The 17,189-nt window shown below is 37.9% G+C and overlaps 1 protein-coding gene across 1 annotated transcript in view; it reads right to left on the reverse strand.

Moving 5' to 3' along the window:
* Positions 1-17,189, reverse strand: part of lrp1ba (low density lipoprotein receptor-related protein 1Ba) — a gene marked incomplete at its 5' end in the record, with an annotated part of 237,412 nt that overhangs the window by 83,366 nt on the left and 136,857 nt on the right. Inside the window, 3 exons of the mRNA XM_084415835.1 lie at positions 3,698-3,902; positions 7,154-7,343; positions 16,462-16,833. Of these exons, the coding sequence (XP_084271961.1) occupies positions 3,698-3,902; positions 7,154-7,343; positions 16,462-16,833 (767 nt within the window). The remainder of the gene's footprint in view (positions 1-3,697; positions 3,903-7,153; positions 7,344-16,461; positions 16,834-17,189) is intronic.

The raw sequence follows: 17,189 nt of genomic DNA on the forward strand, positions 1-17,189 counted from the left end.
AACCACCGTGACACCCGAAGGACAGCCCTCCTCCATTATCCCTGACATTATAAATGATTAAGCCAGATCTGCGGAGAGTGTAAATGGAGTCCCTGCCATAACAGACACGGGGATACATCACGCATGGCCTCGGGGAGGAAGCCAAGTTGTGGAGAGAGGGTCTGTTCTTCGTGTGCCTGAAGGAAATGAGCGGAAATCAGAAATTCATTGATCAGAATCACTCAGAAACGCTGAGATGGTAGAGAGGGGAACGAAGTAGGTTTCAAAATAAATACTCGACAAATGTGTGTAATTTTAGGCTTTGGTAAATAATTCACCATTGAATTACCGCTGAAAACTTTCACTGAAACAACACCTGATTCATATCAAAACCAAGCAAACTGAGTCTGAAATGTTCGTCAGAAATTTTCGCACGTTAAGAAATAAATTCGGCCTCACACGTTGTGTCAATCACGTTTACACACTGCCTCCGAAACTTTCGTCCGTAATAAAAAAAAATCTAAACGGGTTCAGCATTTTCCGCATTTCCCGAGAGGCGTTTTGACAATTCAGAGTCACCGAATGACGAATACGAAAAAAACGCTTACGAAAATTTTTGGACTCAGTGAGCAAGGACCTTAACTCAGTGGAAAATGTATCGTAAATGTATGTGTGTTGGGGGGGGGGGGGGGGATGGGAATCAGCCTTCATGCGAGGTTAAGGTTAAAATGTCCACAAAACAAGCCACTGCAAATTCTTCATTGCAGTTTCTCTGATAACTGCATGCAACCAATCAACACAAAAAGAGGTTCCACACATTTTCTCCAGCCTTAAGAGCTTTTCGCAGACTCTGCTAGTTATTTCCGAAGGCTTCGTGAGCCACACACATCTGTTATGAAGTGTGGCATTAACCGCTCTTCAGCAACACACACAGACACAGATGTCTCTGAAGGGCCGTCCGTTTGATTGCCAGAGTCTTTCTGTAATAATAGGCGGCTCGGCGTGTGGAGAGCGAGGCTCGCTCTTTAATCCTCGATGACAACATGTCAGACACGTGTTCTCACCCTCTCGCAGTAAAGTGTTCCTTCGCCGCCCGTACGTCTGTCTCTTAGCATTTCTAAAGGTGGGGGAACAGGATGAAAGATGCAGGCAGACACATCTGCGTGATACTCTAATATCAGAGCCGTCGTCTCGACAGGTGAAAACCTCTTTGTGATCTCTTAAGATCAAAACTTTTTAGCATTGAATCACAAACCAGTGGACAAGAACATGGCATTCCTGCTCCGTACGCAGGCTTACGATTCAAGAAGCTTATAAGCAGGGATTAACTTAGACTTTGCTACCCAATAAAGTGACGAAGCGTAACTGAAACATAAAGTCAAGGTGCAGATAGCTGCTTCTGTTTTATTTAAAGCTATATTGACCACTTGTTAAGCTCCGCCCCTTTCTTACTTACAGAACATCCCATAGGACTGAATTTGGAGAGTTCTGTAAAAAGATCGATTTTCAATCGAATGTGCTCATAAATTGGAAAGTGAGAACAACGTAACGTTTCTACAACACATTCACAACTTTCTTTATAGAAATTGTTAAACTACACATGATTAAAAACTGAAAACCACACATCTGAATTGAGACAAATGATTCTCACAGTCACCAGTAAAAATAAATGCCTTATTTGAACGCGCTTACAAGTGAAAACATTAATGTAACATTTCTAACACTTTGAAAAGGTGTTTTTTACAATTCCGTTGGGTGATGCAAGTAACTCGGAAATTGCACACTTTACCTTTAAGAAAGCAAATAGGGTCATATTTCAAGTGTTGTTTTATTAAGAAAGTTTCATAAGGGAAAATCCAATTTGCATGATTAATTTTGAACTCCTGGGAGTTTGAATGTGTGGCTCAGACTATGTACGTTGAAGATCTTGCACGTGTCATTTCCTCTAGAGGAAGTTTGAAAAGGCTACGGATCTGTCACCAGTAACCTAGATGGCACTACCTCCTACAGCGCGCTCTGGCAGGATCCCGCCTCTCTGTCCTCTGTATCTGTCTGACACACAAGAAAACAAATGTTCCTTTTGTACGCCCAGATCAATTTTCACCTTTTAATAGCCTAGCGAGCAGATAGTTTCATTAGCTGTCGGCATTGTTGGCGGTTGTCAAACCCTCTTGCCTGCGGTTCCTGGCACTTGTTGGAAGTAAACATAAAAGCAGGTTTACTTAGAGAGTTATTAATAACTTGTTTTAGCTTAATCAATTAAAATAACTGAAATAACTCCATGAACAGAGTTGTAAATATGTTCATTTTACTAAAACTGTAAACGGGGTCATGGCATGAGAAATCAAATCACATATAAGGGGCTTTTTGTACATCCTGCAAGTTTCATAGCTTAAAGCGTCGTCCTCATTATAAACAAAGCATTTATTAAGGCTCAATCCCAATTCACCCCTTGCCCCTACCCCTCCGTTTTGCGCGTTCCCGTGAAGGGGTAGGGTTGTCTCGATTCTCTTTTGGTTGGAGGGGTAGGGGTAAGGGGAAGGGCCAGATAGCCCTTGAAATGAAGATTTTTCGGGACCACACTTCAAACGAAGGGGTATGAGAAATGTACCTGCATACACCGGCTACAGAGGCAACATGACTGCCAATAATCATTTTCTTTATGTCACATTCAATCTTGTGTTCATATTTACGGTCATGTTATTCAAATAAACGGTTGCAAAAAAAAAAAAAACGCTAAAGTTCATTAACAATATGACGCGTGTAAAAAGCAAAAGTTTGAAGCGAAGTGGACGCGCGAATGAGGCGAATTCGCGTCAACCGCGCCGCGCTAAACGCCTCATTCGCGCCGCAAGACCTCCAGACGCGAGTAAACGCGTCTTAACATTGAAATCACTCGCGCCAGACGCTCTATTCGCGTTTGGTGTGAACGCAGCATTAGGCGTTGAAGATGTCGTCATCTCCGTTGTTTTCTGCGAACTTCAGAAGAAAAATGCAAAACAAATAGCTGTAACTCACGCAAGACTACAGCTGACGACGGCATCTTGGAAGTTTGTGATAAACATTGGCGCATCTCCTGTGACGTAGGCGCTAGCAACGACGTATAATGACGTGTAACGGTGTAGTAGTGGTGTCCCATTTCTTAGGGGAATATTTTCACCCCTACGCCTTGCCACTCTGTTTCAAGGGGCAAGGGTAAGGGGTAGGCGAAGGGGTATAAAATAGAATTGGGATTGGGCCTAAATCAAGCTCCAAAAATGTCTCGTTCTGATATAGTGTGATTTGTGAGGTCACATCAACACACCATAGGCCCAGTACAAAGGTGTTCAGTCACTTAATGGCTGACATTTGCCCACACTGGACGTGAGCATCACATTGGTGCATCCTGAAGGTGAATGGAATGGAAAATGCTGAAAAGACAATGTTACCTTGGACAATGTTCAATGATTGTTTAACGAGGATAGGACCTTTTATTCAGTCCTCCTGGCCAGAGAAAATATTTGATTTCAAGTGACAATGTATTGAACCCAAGTGACCTGAATTCCGTGGATGGGATCGAACTTTCTTTATGTCATCCTTCAATGTCTCACCTCAACAAAACAGAAAAGCTTTACAAAGGCTGAAAGATGTTTCCGGCACTCTTAAGACACAGCCTCTACTTCAGCTAATGCACTTCCATGCATTTTTCAAAAGTCACACAAAGCGCCTCCATACTCACGTATCTGTGCGAGCCATCATAATCACACCTCTCGATGTGCCCGAGACTGCCGTCGGAAAAATACAGCTTTTCAGCTTTGTGGTCGATGGTGAGTCCATTAGGGGTGCTGACATCCACGCTAACAATGACTCGGATGTTCCGGCCGGTTAAGGTCGACCTCATGATGCTCGGCCTCCGCTCATTCCAGTTAGTCCAAAACATCAGGCTGTGGGAAGTGCAAAAACACTGTTGGCGGTCACATCCCATAAATAAAATTGTGAGCTTGTACACCAAAGTCACTATCCACCTATTTTTATGCGCAAATGCCAAGATGCACATAAATAAATAAAAAAATAAAATAAAACTCACATGACTTTGCCTCAGCAGATTGGATAACTGGATGAACCAGCAGAACAATTTCATTGCACAGCATCTTAAATGTTAATTTGATCATTTAGAAACACCTGAGCCAAAGTCTGTCATCAGAATGATTTGATTAATCCTTCCCAGAAGCGTCTGACAAACACCAGGTATCCGAACGCAAGATAACATGCCAGCATTGATTCCGTTTAATCCTCACGCTTTGAGAAGCAACATTTATGATGTAGGAAAAAGAGCCACAGTGGCTTCTTACATTTTTATTACAGATATTTTGTTCCAATTTCCCAGGAAGTGACGTTTTTGTTCTCTTGAACACATGGAATGGATGCGCTGCTTTATTCGCAAATGTTTTATGTGATATTCCAATTTTTGCATACAAGTTAAATTCGCGACTTTGGATGGAAACACATCTAAATGCCATTACATTAGATGTCAAACCTAATTTATGCTAGCACTTTTCTCAGGACTAACATAACTTTTCTGAGCAATTAGGTCTTCAAAATGGTCAAATTTCAGACATAGCCTAAACGTAAGCTTTGAATGCCGCAATAAAACGACACATTTCACATTACAAAACAGGAGAAAGAGCACATTACACACGAGTATGATCAATAGCATTATTCATGGTTTATTTTTATAATTCATTTTAGTAAATTAACATGTTAAAATGACAGAGGGTTGTCTAAAAATAGAATGTACACCCTTGATGTTACACTACACTATGCTAATATGTTAGTTCTGTGAAAAGCACTAGCATGATTTGTTACCAAATGCCACGAAGTTTGACAGTATTTAATGTAATGACATTTAGACATTTTTAAGGGTGACTTAAATACTACACAACTGATGATAGACATATAAAAATCCCTGTTTCTGTCATATATTAGGGCTGTCACTTTAACATTAGATACCATCAAACAGCATCTGCTAACAAAGTAATGGTAATGATTTTATAGATCTAACATAACTTTTCTGTGGCATTACATCTTCAAATTTGTTGCATTTCAGACTTGTTTTCTTTGAATGCCATCTTAAAATTAAAAATTTCGCTTTAAAAAACAGAGGTTCCACTAAAAATAGAATGTACACCCTTGATGCTACGCTATGCTAATAGCCTCATTAAAAATGTATTCATCTGCAATTATAATCAAGAAGGCTACAGCCTAATAGCATCAGCCCTTGTTCTTTAATGTGGCAGAAAAAGACTAGTCCCTCGAAGGACGAAGCATGTCCTTGTGTTTGAGATGAGTGTGCTAACCTGGCATGTGACGGCACCTTGCAGTGTTAGCCGCTAGTGCCGGCGTGTGACTCCTAGTTGTGATCTTTGGCAGCTTTTGGATTGGTGGGACTTCTTGCTGACAACAGCAGTCACTTATTGCCGTGCTAATGCTCTAACAGGCTAATGCGGTGACTGCTACAGTCCAACTAAGTGTTGTCAAGGCATAAAATGATGAAATGTTCCTTCGAGAACAAACAGCTGTGTTCCTGCTATGGATAAAAGATAGCTTACTGTGCTTTAAACCATTGAGAAGTTACAGAAGAAATATGATTGTTCGCAGAAACCAACTTCCTACTTGGAATAGTGAAGAGAACACCTGTAGAATCCTGTTTAACTAACAATTACTATGTAAAACACAGTAAATTATCCTGTTTATAATCATACTGTACACCTGAAGAACACAAGCTAACGTTAGCATAGCATTGTTTACCCTTAGCAATTTGACAAAATCTTTTTTTTCTTTTTTTATCTATATAAATTCTTTTTCAAGCAAATATGACCCACCTTTTTCAGGCAATGCAAAGTGTAAAAGGCTGACAAACAGGAATATCTCACATCTGACTTTGAATATAATTTAACATAAAGTGGTGGGGAATGCTAAAGTCAATTTAAATGTAGATTGAGGCATAATCACATAATCTCTTTCATATAACCTCAATTAGTCTCAAAACACCTTATAATTCACAATCAAAGGTTCCCAACTGCTGTGGTTAATGCTAACGTTAACATAACATGTTTACTCTTAGCAGTTTGGCAAAAGCTAATGCTGGCATTGTCATTTTGTGTTTATATAGATCATTTTTCAAGCATCAGGCAATGGAACATGTTGAAAGTCAGGCATAAATAGAAATATCCCACATCTGACTTAATTAATTATGCATAAAGTGGTGGGTCAGTCGTGACCATAAATCCGTCGTAAGTCCTGATTTCAGAAAGCAGGAATCTAAATGCTAAATGATGCTAAATGGAAAAATCTAATTAACAACAATCACAGGTAATAAGAGAATAAAAAAAAAAAAAAAAATACATTTATCAACTTTTGACAAAAAAAAAAAAAAACGCTTTTGTTTTAGATGTTAAAAGTTATGTGCATTCAGTCAAACTTTTCCGTTTTGCTGTTTCTGAACTATAACAATTTAGCAGCTTATAATAATACATTTTCTTTAATATACATTTGATTTCACTTTTGTACGGGTCACACTTGATGTCTAATGTAAAACCTTGTTAAGAATCACTGCGCTAGATAAGCAAATTATAAAAAAAAATTTTTAAATGCATAAATGTGCAACCTAATTAATGTTTTCTAATTTGAAAATGAAAGGAAATGGCTAACTGAGATCAAGTTTGAAGATTAATACCGCATTTGCCGTGAAGCTCTGTAGCACAGGTCACACTGTTTTCAAATCCGAATCTTTAAAAAGCTCATAACTCACTGATGTAAAATTAATACACTGTATGTGGTCTGGCACCTAATTACTATGAAATAATTAGAGGATCCCTCCCTTCATCGACCTTTTGAAAAGACAGCCATCAAAGCAAATTTAACAACGCGGGTTATTTTGAGGAGAGGTGGAGTCAGTCCAGAAACATTTTGACACTTGAGATTTATTTTACTTTGATGAAAAGTACTTTTGAAAAAAAAAAAAGATAAAAAACGTTTTAATCACTGAACAAAATATGAATTTGATTTCACAAGCAACCATTTATGAAAATTACATCCAACTGGCTTAATAATGGTGAAAAATGGAGTAGCATAAAAAAAAAAAAAACACGTTCCTTTCGAAATGTCTAAGGTAAACTTCAAACTCTTGACTTACTTCTGACATTCGTCCAGAGTGAGGACGTGCGGATGGTCCTCTTCGGACAGAGAGACCACCGTGTCTCTGTTGAAGGCGTTTGGTCTGGTCTGGTCAATGTTATGGCGGGTGACGGTGGCTGTGGTGGAGCTCGTCCAGTAGAGAACGTCCCAGCCTCGATGGTACGCCAGTCCCTCCACAGAACCAACATCTACAGAAGAGGACGCCATGTCAATGCTAAACGCTCAAGCACTCTAAAGGAACGTGCAGACGGTGACCTACACCTTTACATTTTTCAAGGTTCTACACACACTACACTTTAAAGTCTGAAAAGGATTTCAAACCTTGCATCAAGCATAAAAGGCAGCCAAGTCCACACAAATGCAACCGTTTTACCTGAAAGCTATAAATCCGTATGGCAGGCAACAAACTCCACATGTTCTTTCAGAAGTGATTTCAAAGAAGAAAAACGGACAGATGGTTGATGTGAAAAACCGTTAGGTGTCAGCAAAGGTCAAGATGTGAAGTGGAAATCTAATTGACACTTTAAAAAAAAATACACCTTTTTTAGCTCTTGAAAACTCTAAAACTCTTGTGTGTCTATATATGTGCCACTTCAAAAAGGAGCAAAAATTATATATATATATATTTTTTTTTTTTATACAAATATAAAAAATATATACATTTTGAGAATAACATTTTAATTAAATCATACATTAATATTATACATTTTAATATTAATATGAATATTTTTATATAATATTAGCCTATATTAAACAGCATTTTATTTCCATGTTAAAATAAAAATCAATAGGGGTTATGCGGAACGCCCAACGTTCGAACCGGAAAACGGGTATAAACATTTCCGGTTTGCATTACCGTACGCATCTGCAGCGGTAGGTTATCTCTGAGGTAACTTAATTTGCGCTTTTTTTAGAATACAATTCTTATTTCTGTTTTAATAAAAAATGTCACGAATGCTTAAGTATCAGAAAATAAAATTTTATAAAAAAAATAAAATGCAGTCTTCATTTGATTGTTTTAATCGTCTGCAAGCAAATATAAAAGGTTAAACTACTGATAGCATACAAGTCTAAACTAACTTACTGATAGTTAGCTAACTCTACATCGGGTGCCATTAGCAAAAGCTACATATACTAACTTACATACCTTCATAATCATGAATAAATGAGGAGGCGTAAAAACTTAAATCCTTTATCTACCGAAATACTCGGGGCTCTGGACGTCCGTTTGGCAATACGATGTACATCTGGAATGGATAGAATGGGTAGCTCCTGTAAACACCGGCTATAAAAGGTCGCCATTCCTACACTGTGTTTACCTCAGTAGCTGACGACCGGAAGTAGTTATACCCGTTTTGTAGAACCCGGAAGTATGTTCCGCATAACCCCTATTAAAATAGAGTAAAGTCAAAGTTTTGAGAATAAAGTTGTAACAGTAAAATCAAAGTCATACTTTGAGAATAAAACAATATTTCTAACAAAGAACAAAGATTGTTTTGGCTGTACAGAAAGTCATTGTCCAGCGGTTGTAAAAAGTCACTTCGCGGAACAATTTAGCGGATTCACTCAGATAATTAAAAGTGTTCGTCACTCCTTAACTTAGCAGTAAATGTGAATGTTGGTTCTCTTGGAAGCATGACAACCAAAACTTTTCTTCAAATTGTGAATGGCTTATACAGAAAGCGAGCAAAGTGCGCTCCCTTTATAGCACGACTGACTGAGCTCACTCACGTGAAAACTCTTATTATAATCAATGAATCTAACTACACGCGGCACAACGCATCTCTTATTTACACTGTGTCTATGATTTGGTGTTATAATGAGAGGATTTGCGAGCGTGTAGAATGTAGTCTAAACAAAAACTTGTTCAGAGTGATTTTTGACTTACCTACAGTGAACACGTCTGATTGGCCATTGCTTTCAACAGAGATGCCGTTGCCGTTAAAACGGCAAATTTTGCATCCTTGAACAATTTCATTCTCAGAAACATAGTTTTCTTTATATTTTAACGTGTCACTAAAAATGCTGTTGGTTAATATGTTATAATAATATATTTTTAATTTAAGAAAAACCAGCTGCTTTTCTCTATTCATTTGCCAATTTGTTTTCCGTTTTAAAAAGTCTCCTTTAAAATAACACAATACTGCAGTAGTTGAATTAACAGTCGTCTCATGTATTGGCAATATGCAACCATATCATGTACGACCCGGCGCATAGTACAGTGCATTTTTATGACCTGCTAGGGCCTTTTTGTGAAAAACAAAATCATGCATGATCAAACGAGCATTCAAGTCTTTTTGATGTTGCAATTGCATAACTTGTTCAAGTTTATCGCACTGCAACCTGAGTAGCATCTTTTAATCAGCTCCGCAGAAATGTTTCACATATTTCAGGATGCAGATCCTTATCTTCATAACACCCGTAAAGCCTGACAGTTAAAGTGATTGGCATCGAATAGGACACAGGGGCTCTGCTACATTACTTGCAGAGAACATAACAAGGACTTAATAAGCGTAAAGGAGGACGCCGACTGCGCTGATGAAGGACAATATGACACTGGGTATTTCAGAACCAGCACAATAAATTGCTTTAGAACATTTGCCATTGACTATAGAAAAAAATTAAATAAAATTGCGAATACGGTCACTATCATAAAATTCGTTTCTCCAAGACAACAATGATATCAAATGAAGAGCAAACTGATACTTAAATATCCTGCTTTTCTAAAAAAAAAAAAAAAAAAAAGAGCCCTGTAATATCACATGAGTCTCCTCTAGAGATCCACAAGGGATCTCGACAAACTTTGTTACAAAATGCAGGTTTGCTAAAGTCTTCAATCCGTCATGCTGGGTGAACAGTCTCAAACACTTCAAGTCAATGTAAATTGCCCTTGCGGCCATTTAAGTTCTTTACTGCACAGAAACAGAATATTCAATGGACGCTGTTTGATTTTATCTAGCAATAATAGGCTGGAATGGTGAAAAATGGGCATTTGCATAAAAGAAAAAAAAATCTATAAAACAAACAAAAAAATCATGCAAATGCTTTCAAACCATTCAAGTGTTATAAAACACGAAAGAGAACGCAGTGCAGCACGGGTGCGCGTCTGGGAATCTCCTGTCTGATGACACACACACTTGTGCGCGCAGAAAGCCACTTCAGACATCGCTTGAAAGGACAAAAACAAACAAAATTATTGAGTATCCTCAAAAGCACAGTCTTAAATGAGTTAAATGAAGTCTCAAATGAACGTAAAGGGTTGTGAGAAAATAGGACACAGATCCGCGCAATGTGCAGCAGGTCTTAAAGTGACAGCAGCCTAATAAACCTGCTGCTGTCTGTCATTAAGGATAATGAAAAAACAAAAGAAAAAGAGAAAATCACTCACTACTCTTGACTGAATAACATTTGTAGCTTTAATAAGGATTGATCTATATTTATTTGATCATTTATGCAGTGAAAACTGTGAAGTGTTTGATAACTTTATACAATGATAACTTTATACAATTTCTGTATCCTACCTGTTAGACCTACCTGGAAATCTTAAAGCACTGTTTACAAGGTTACATGGGTCAAAAACAAAGAAAACACTGGGCCCTATTTTAACGATCTAAAAAGCAAGTATCAAACGCGAAACGCAAGTAACTTTGTGGGCAGATATCGGGCGCTGTTGCTATTATACCGGCATTTTTTCTGGTCTGTGGCGGAAATTTTTTCTGGAACTGCAAAATAGCACCAGGGAACGTTTGCGCCGGAACACGCCTCCTCTTTTCGCTGAACCGCCCCAGGGAGCGCAAGTTCACTCCCTAATTTACAGATGTGCGTCTGTCGAGGGAAAAGTCCGCTGTGCGTCGGGTGCAAAATAGGAATTATGCGTCGGTGTACAAAGTCAATTGCGCTGGGTGTAAGATAGGGCCCAATAACTGTTTGTGCATTTTGACCGGGCAAGTAAAAATCTTAACCGGTCTGACTGGGCCAACAGAAAACAAAAATTTAGCCCAGATATATTGAAGGGTATGATATAGAGAATCGGTATCGGCTGATAAAAGCAATTATTTTCACTATCGGCCACCGGCCGATTGTTTAAAAACAGCTGATGATCAGGGCCGATTATATCCTGTCAATCAAAAGGGTGCAGTAAAACATGACCGACTGCAACTCACACTGTGTGTGAAGAAAATCTCTCGTGTTGAATTAGTTAGGGCAAGTTAATGAGACAATAACGCATTAACAGCTACATAAAAGCACACTCTATTTGACCCTATGAATCACCCGTAGTTCGAGCCAGTGTTGCCAGATCTGCAGTTTTTCCTCTCACCCAATTAATCGCAAATAGCTCTGTGCTTTGTTACTTCTAAAAAGAAACAAAGTGTTATCTTTATCACGAAATTCAAACAATAAATGGCGTTTTGACGCTCTTAAAGGGATACTCCACTTTTTTCGGAAATATGCTCATTTTACAACTCCCCCAGAGTTAAACAGATGAGTTTTACCGTTTTAGAATCCATTCAGCCGAACTCCGGGTCTGACGGTACCACTTTTAGCATAGCTTAGCATAGATCATTGATTCAGACGAGTCCAGTAGCATTTCTTTCAAAATGACCAAAGAGTTTCAATATTTTTCCTATTTAAAACTTGACTCTTCTGTAGTTAAACCAGCAGGCGTAGTGATATGACGCAGCGCCTAAAAATAGTCCCCAGCTCGGTAACTTCTTCCAACGTGACCGGGACTAAGTTTGTCTAACCTATTTTCAGGCGCTGCGTCATATCACTACGCCTGCTGCACGCATGGTACGGCCGCAAAGTTCCTTGATTATTACGCCGGAATGAGAGTAGTTCCTAGCCATATAGGCTTAGAAAATCGCAACTTTTCATTTTCCGTCGATCTTAGTACACGGTTTAACTACAGAAGAGTCAAGTTTTAAATAGGAAAAATATTGAAACTCTTTGGTCATTTTGAAAGAAATGCTACTGGACTCGTCTGAATCAATGATCTATGCTAAGCTATGCTAAAAGTGGTACCGTCAGACCCGGAGTTCGGCTGAATGGATTCTAAAACGGTAAAACTCATCTGTTTAACTCTGGGGGAGTTGTAAAATGAGCATATTTCCGAAAAAAGTGGAGTATCCCTTTAAATGTGACGTGACAGTGCCTCAGTTCAATGCGAGTCTATTCTTCCACTTTAATACAAATTATATCTAGAAAAACATGCATGAATATCAGAAGGTAAGTTGAAAATTACAGTACAACTTACTTACCGAAATCCGTATCATGTCTCATGTCACTCAATCTGTGTTTCAACCATGGAAAGATGTCAATAAAACTTGCTTGTGAAGCTTGTGAACAATTTCACTTAATGTTGCATTTACCTCAGTAAAGTCATCCGTTAGTTAGCTTAAAAAAAAAAAAAAAAAAAAGTCTATAATATGATATATTATTATATGATAATATATAGGCTAGCTAAAATATATTATAATGTGAATTTATTACAATATAAAATATACAAAAAACTTTAATGTTAGGTGTGAAAAATGAAAAATTCATAAATACTACAAGTAAATTTATAATGGGAACGATATTATAATGTAAAGTATGAAAAATGGATATTCATTTTGAGATTTGTCAAATATTACATTTTACAGCGTTTTTTCAATTATTAATGTTGGGTGTTAAAAGACGGCAAAGCTAATCTAAAATGCAAAAATTGTGAAAAAGAAGTATGCATGAATAAATAAATAAATAAATAAACAAAATCTCCAATGTGGTACTGAAGTGCTTCACTACAAAAATCGTTGGCGCTAAGACCAGGAACGTGCTAAGGGAGTAAACTTGACTTTAAACAGCAATAACTTGGTATTTGTTCATCATAGGTTATAAGGAACAAACCCTCCAGATGAAAATATTAGAAATGACTTGTTTTAGGAATGAAGGTGACATGATATTTGCACGCCGAGACATACGTTTCCTGTATTATGTGCGAGTCAAGAGATCCATCACCTTCCTCTGGCTAACAAAGACAGATTTCCCCCCTGTGGAGAAGCAGCATTGGCATCGTCTTTCTCTAAAGATCTGAAGGCTGATCATGTGGCATCGAACCCCTCTGGCACTGCTCACTCTCGCTGTCTTTCTAACGTCTCTCTCGCCAAGCCAATACTCTCTCAGAAACTCTCTTTCACCTCTGACCGCAATTGATTTTCCTCACACATGAATAAAAAACCTTCAAGGACTCGACGTCTTGTGCGCTTGTGGAGTCTTGACTAAGTAAAACTATAATTCTTTCTAATAGTCTCTCACAGATTCAGGCTGAATTACAATGCCCATTCTCTTAATTCATAAACCAGACATGTCTCAAATGACTAATACTTTAAGTGTTGCTCTTGTCTCTTTTTTTGTTCCTAACTACATTGATTACAATGGAAACTTGTTTCTGCCACCAAATAAGAAATAAAAAAGGTACTTGCGACTTTTAATTTCACAATTCTAACTTTTTCCTTGCAATTATGACTTTGTATCTTAAAATCGCAAGTTATAAACTCACAACTGCGAGAAAAATAGTCAGAATTGTGAGTGTATATAATGCAGACTTTTTTCTCTCCAAATTGTGAGAAATAGTCAGAATTGTAAGCGAGTTTGTATCTCACAATTCTGACTTTTTCAATAAAAAATAAATAAAAAAAGTCTGAACTGCAATTTATAATCTCAGAACTGCAAGAAATAAAGTCTGAATAGTGGGATATAAGCTTGCAATTGCGAGATATAAAGTCAGAATTGAGGGATAAAAAGTCACAACAACTTTATTGTTTTATTATGTGGCAGAAACAAGCTTCCATAGATTAGTCCTTTCGTAGTATAGTAAAATATCTAAAAATAACCCTGATTGTGAATAGAGCAAAAATGTAGTATAATTTTAAAGGGATTGTTCACTCCAAAATAATAAAAAAAATTTTTTTTTCAAAATCTGTTATCATTTGCTCACCTTAATGTTGTTGACATTCTTTCTTTAGGAATTTTCTTTGTACTCTAATTGTCTAATACAATTTTGGACTTTCTACCTCAAAATTTCACGTTTAATTCAATGTATTGTAACACAATCTTGAAAGCTCCAACTCACAAGTAAAGGAGAACTCCGGTCAATTTTAACATTGAGCTCATTTTTTTGTACATTTGGAGTGCTGTCAGTACAGAGAACAACGGCAAAAAGTAGTCGATTGTCGAGTTCACGCGCGTGATCATAGGTACTAAACCTATGCGCGTGAACTCGACAATCGATTACTGTGGACTTCGACCGAAAACAGGATGTAAATACAGGTATGTGCACTGGCTGAATAAACATCATTTTTTATATATTTCTTTCACATCTACTGCAGTCAGATTCACCCGCGTTCACTCCGAAGGAATCACTCACATGACCTGTGCACTTGTAATGACACATCAAGGATGTTAAGAGGCTAAAAGCAGGTTTAAAACTTGCCCCATTGAAGTCAACAGGGTGCAAATTTTAAAACGAGGATAACACGGTGTAGGCAACACCGATTTTTGTCGTTGTTCTCTGTACTGACAGCACTCCAAATGTACAAAAAAATTAGCTCAATGTTAAAATTGACCGGAGTTCTCCTTTAAGTGTAAAAGAAACCTAGGCTCTGTTGCGAACGCAGGGAGAGGGAAGCAGGGTGCTCGTACAAATGAAAAGCGAGAAAGATTAGGTGTGATTCCTCTGTCTGCGGAAGTTCACGCTGCTTAAAATGATTTGAGCATTGTTAAGTGTGAAAAAAGCAGTCTCTAAAAATCAGCACTGGTGGAAACTATAGACCTTAATCAGAGCAGCGCAATGACATAATTTCTGAGAAATATATTTTTGCAGTGTTTTGTCAGCAGGGAACAATCCAACATCACATTAAATAACAGTACAACCCACTGAAGAGATGAATGTCTATCCCTCACAGCCACATCAATGGTGCTGTTTTGAATGAGGCATATAGAGTTCAACAGGCTTTGATTTAGAGAAGCAGCAATAGTATGTCGGTATTGAACAGTCCTGTCAACAAAAGCTGGTCTTAGGAGCTGTTTAAGCAACACACGGTTGTCGTGTCAAATTTTTTTTAAATAATAATAATAATTAAGTTATATTCTGCATTAAGCAATTACTTAGCCTATATTTTAGGACCACTGAAGTGACATTATTTTCATGACAATTAGCAAATTCTTCCCAAATTACCATTATCATAATGTGTTTTATCCATTATATATCTAAGAAAATAATGCACTTTTTTTTTCTTTTTTTTTTAATCACAAAGCCAATGTAGTAAAACAAATAAATACTTAATCTTAAGCCAAAGCTAAATATAATTTCCTATAAAATTATCTAATTTATTATAATTTCTATTATTTTGGTATAAAACGTCACCAGGATATGTTTCGTGAGATTCACCCTGACAAGTCAGTTCTCCATTTAAACTCAAAATAAAACTCAACTAAAATTACAAATCTGCTATTATAAAAGATGATTAAAAAAAAGCCAGTTCAACCAAAGAGCTACGACCCGTTTCTTCATGTCTATCAGCTCTCAAACAAGAGAAGGCTACACAGAGAAGCTGTTTATCAGCTGAACGCCAATCTGCAATACATCAGCATAAATCCATGACAAAGCATAAAGCTTAGCGTCTAGGGTCAGGTGTAACAATCCACGGCCTCGTTTGACAAATATCACAATTCCTCTCAGGCAAGCTATCGTTCAGCACGGCAGCTGTGAAATGACAGCTCTGCAGGTTAATGGCATACTGATTAAATGAGACGTGTGTTAATGTTGACAAGGTTAGGGCCTGATAAATCACATGAGGTATGAATTCCAATGCCGGCTACTGGGCTGCTGCTTTATCAGAGTAATTGGCTGTACCCTGTACAGATCATTTATTTACATTTCACCGCAGTTAATCGGACATGATGCCACTACAAATATGAGCTGCATTGCAAATAATGTAAATGTGTAATGAAAGTACTGTGGACAGCATCAGGCTGAATGTTAAATAGAAGGGATCAGGAAAAAGGTCCAAAAGTTTTGAAAAATAACCGTAATCTATTCATACAAACAAATGTTTAAAAATACATAACCATCACATACGTGATAAAAACTAAAAGGTCAAGGATGTCTGAAAACCATTCATCAGCACTATTCGAAAGTAATTTGTCAAACATCAAACATTGCCATTTCATCTTCACAGTGTGAATACATATACAACTACGAAGCGCAATCGATAAGGACATAGGCGAGTAAAAACTGCATCAAAGTAATTAGACACAATTACTTACTCTCAGCAATGATGCGTTGTCCTGTCCAGTCGTCATTGATAACTTGTATATTCCCATAATGAACATCGCTGAAGAAAATCCGATTTGTTCCTTGCGTTTTCTGCCGATGATCAAAGGCCAAAGCTATAATGTTCTTAAAATAAGTCGGGTTCTCATACACCCTGATGGGGGAGTTGAGGTTATTCTCGTCCGAGAGATGAATACTCCTCAAGAGGGTCCTCTCGGAGTAGAGCAGGTAACCCTCGTACCTGTTGCACCTGAGTCCATCCTGAGCAAGATATCCGTGGGCACAAGCACAGGTTTTCTGGTTATTCCCCAAGTAAAAGCAAAGTTGCTGGCATCCTCCGTTCGCTCTGCTGCAAGCGTTCGTACCTGGGTGAGTCGAAAAATCAGAGATCAGGCTCCCTACGAAGTGCCTCAACGAATGAAATCACCTAACAATCGCTTCGAGACTGATTCCGCATGCAAACAAAATACAGGTTTAGTACGGCGTGAGGATTTCATGTCAGGGTGAACTATTCCCTTATTGTAATGCTCAGAAAACTCAAACTTTCTCAGACATTTACTGCTATTTCCAGCAAGTCCAATTGATCTCTTTTACATGCGTGTCAGTCAGCAGGTGTTCATTTGCAATCCTGCTCCTGAAGGGCCACTTTTCTATTGAGTTTAGCTCTATTCTTCATTAAACTCCCCTGAAGCAGCAAATCAGGGCCTTCAGGGTTGCTAGA

The sequence above is a fragment of the Rutilus rutilus genome (assembly GCF_951802725.1).
Source record: "Rutilus rutilus genome assembly, chromosome: 8".
Lineage (NCBI taxonomy): Eukaryota > Metazoa > Chordata > Actinopteri > Cypriniformes > Leuciscidae > Rutilus > Rutilus rutilus.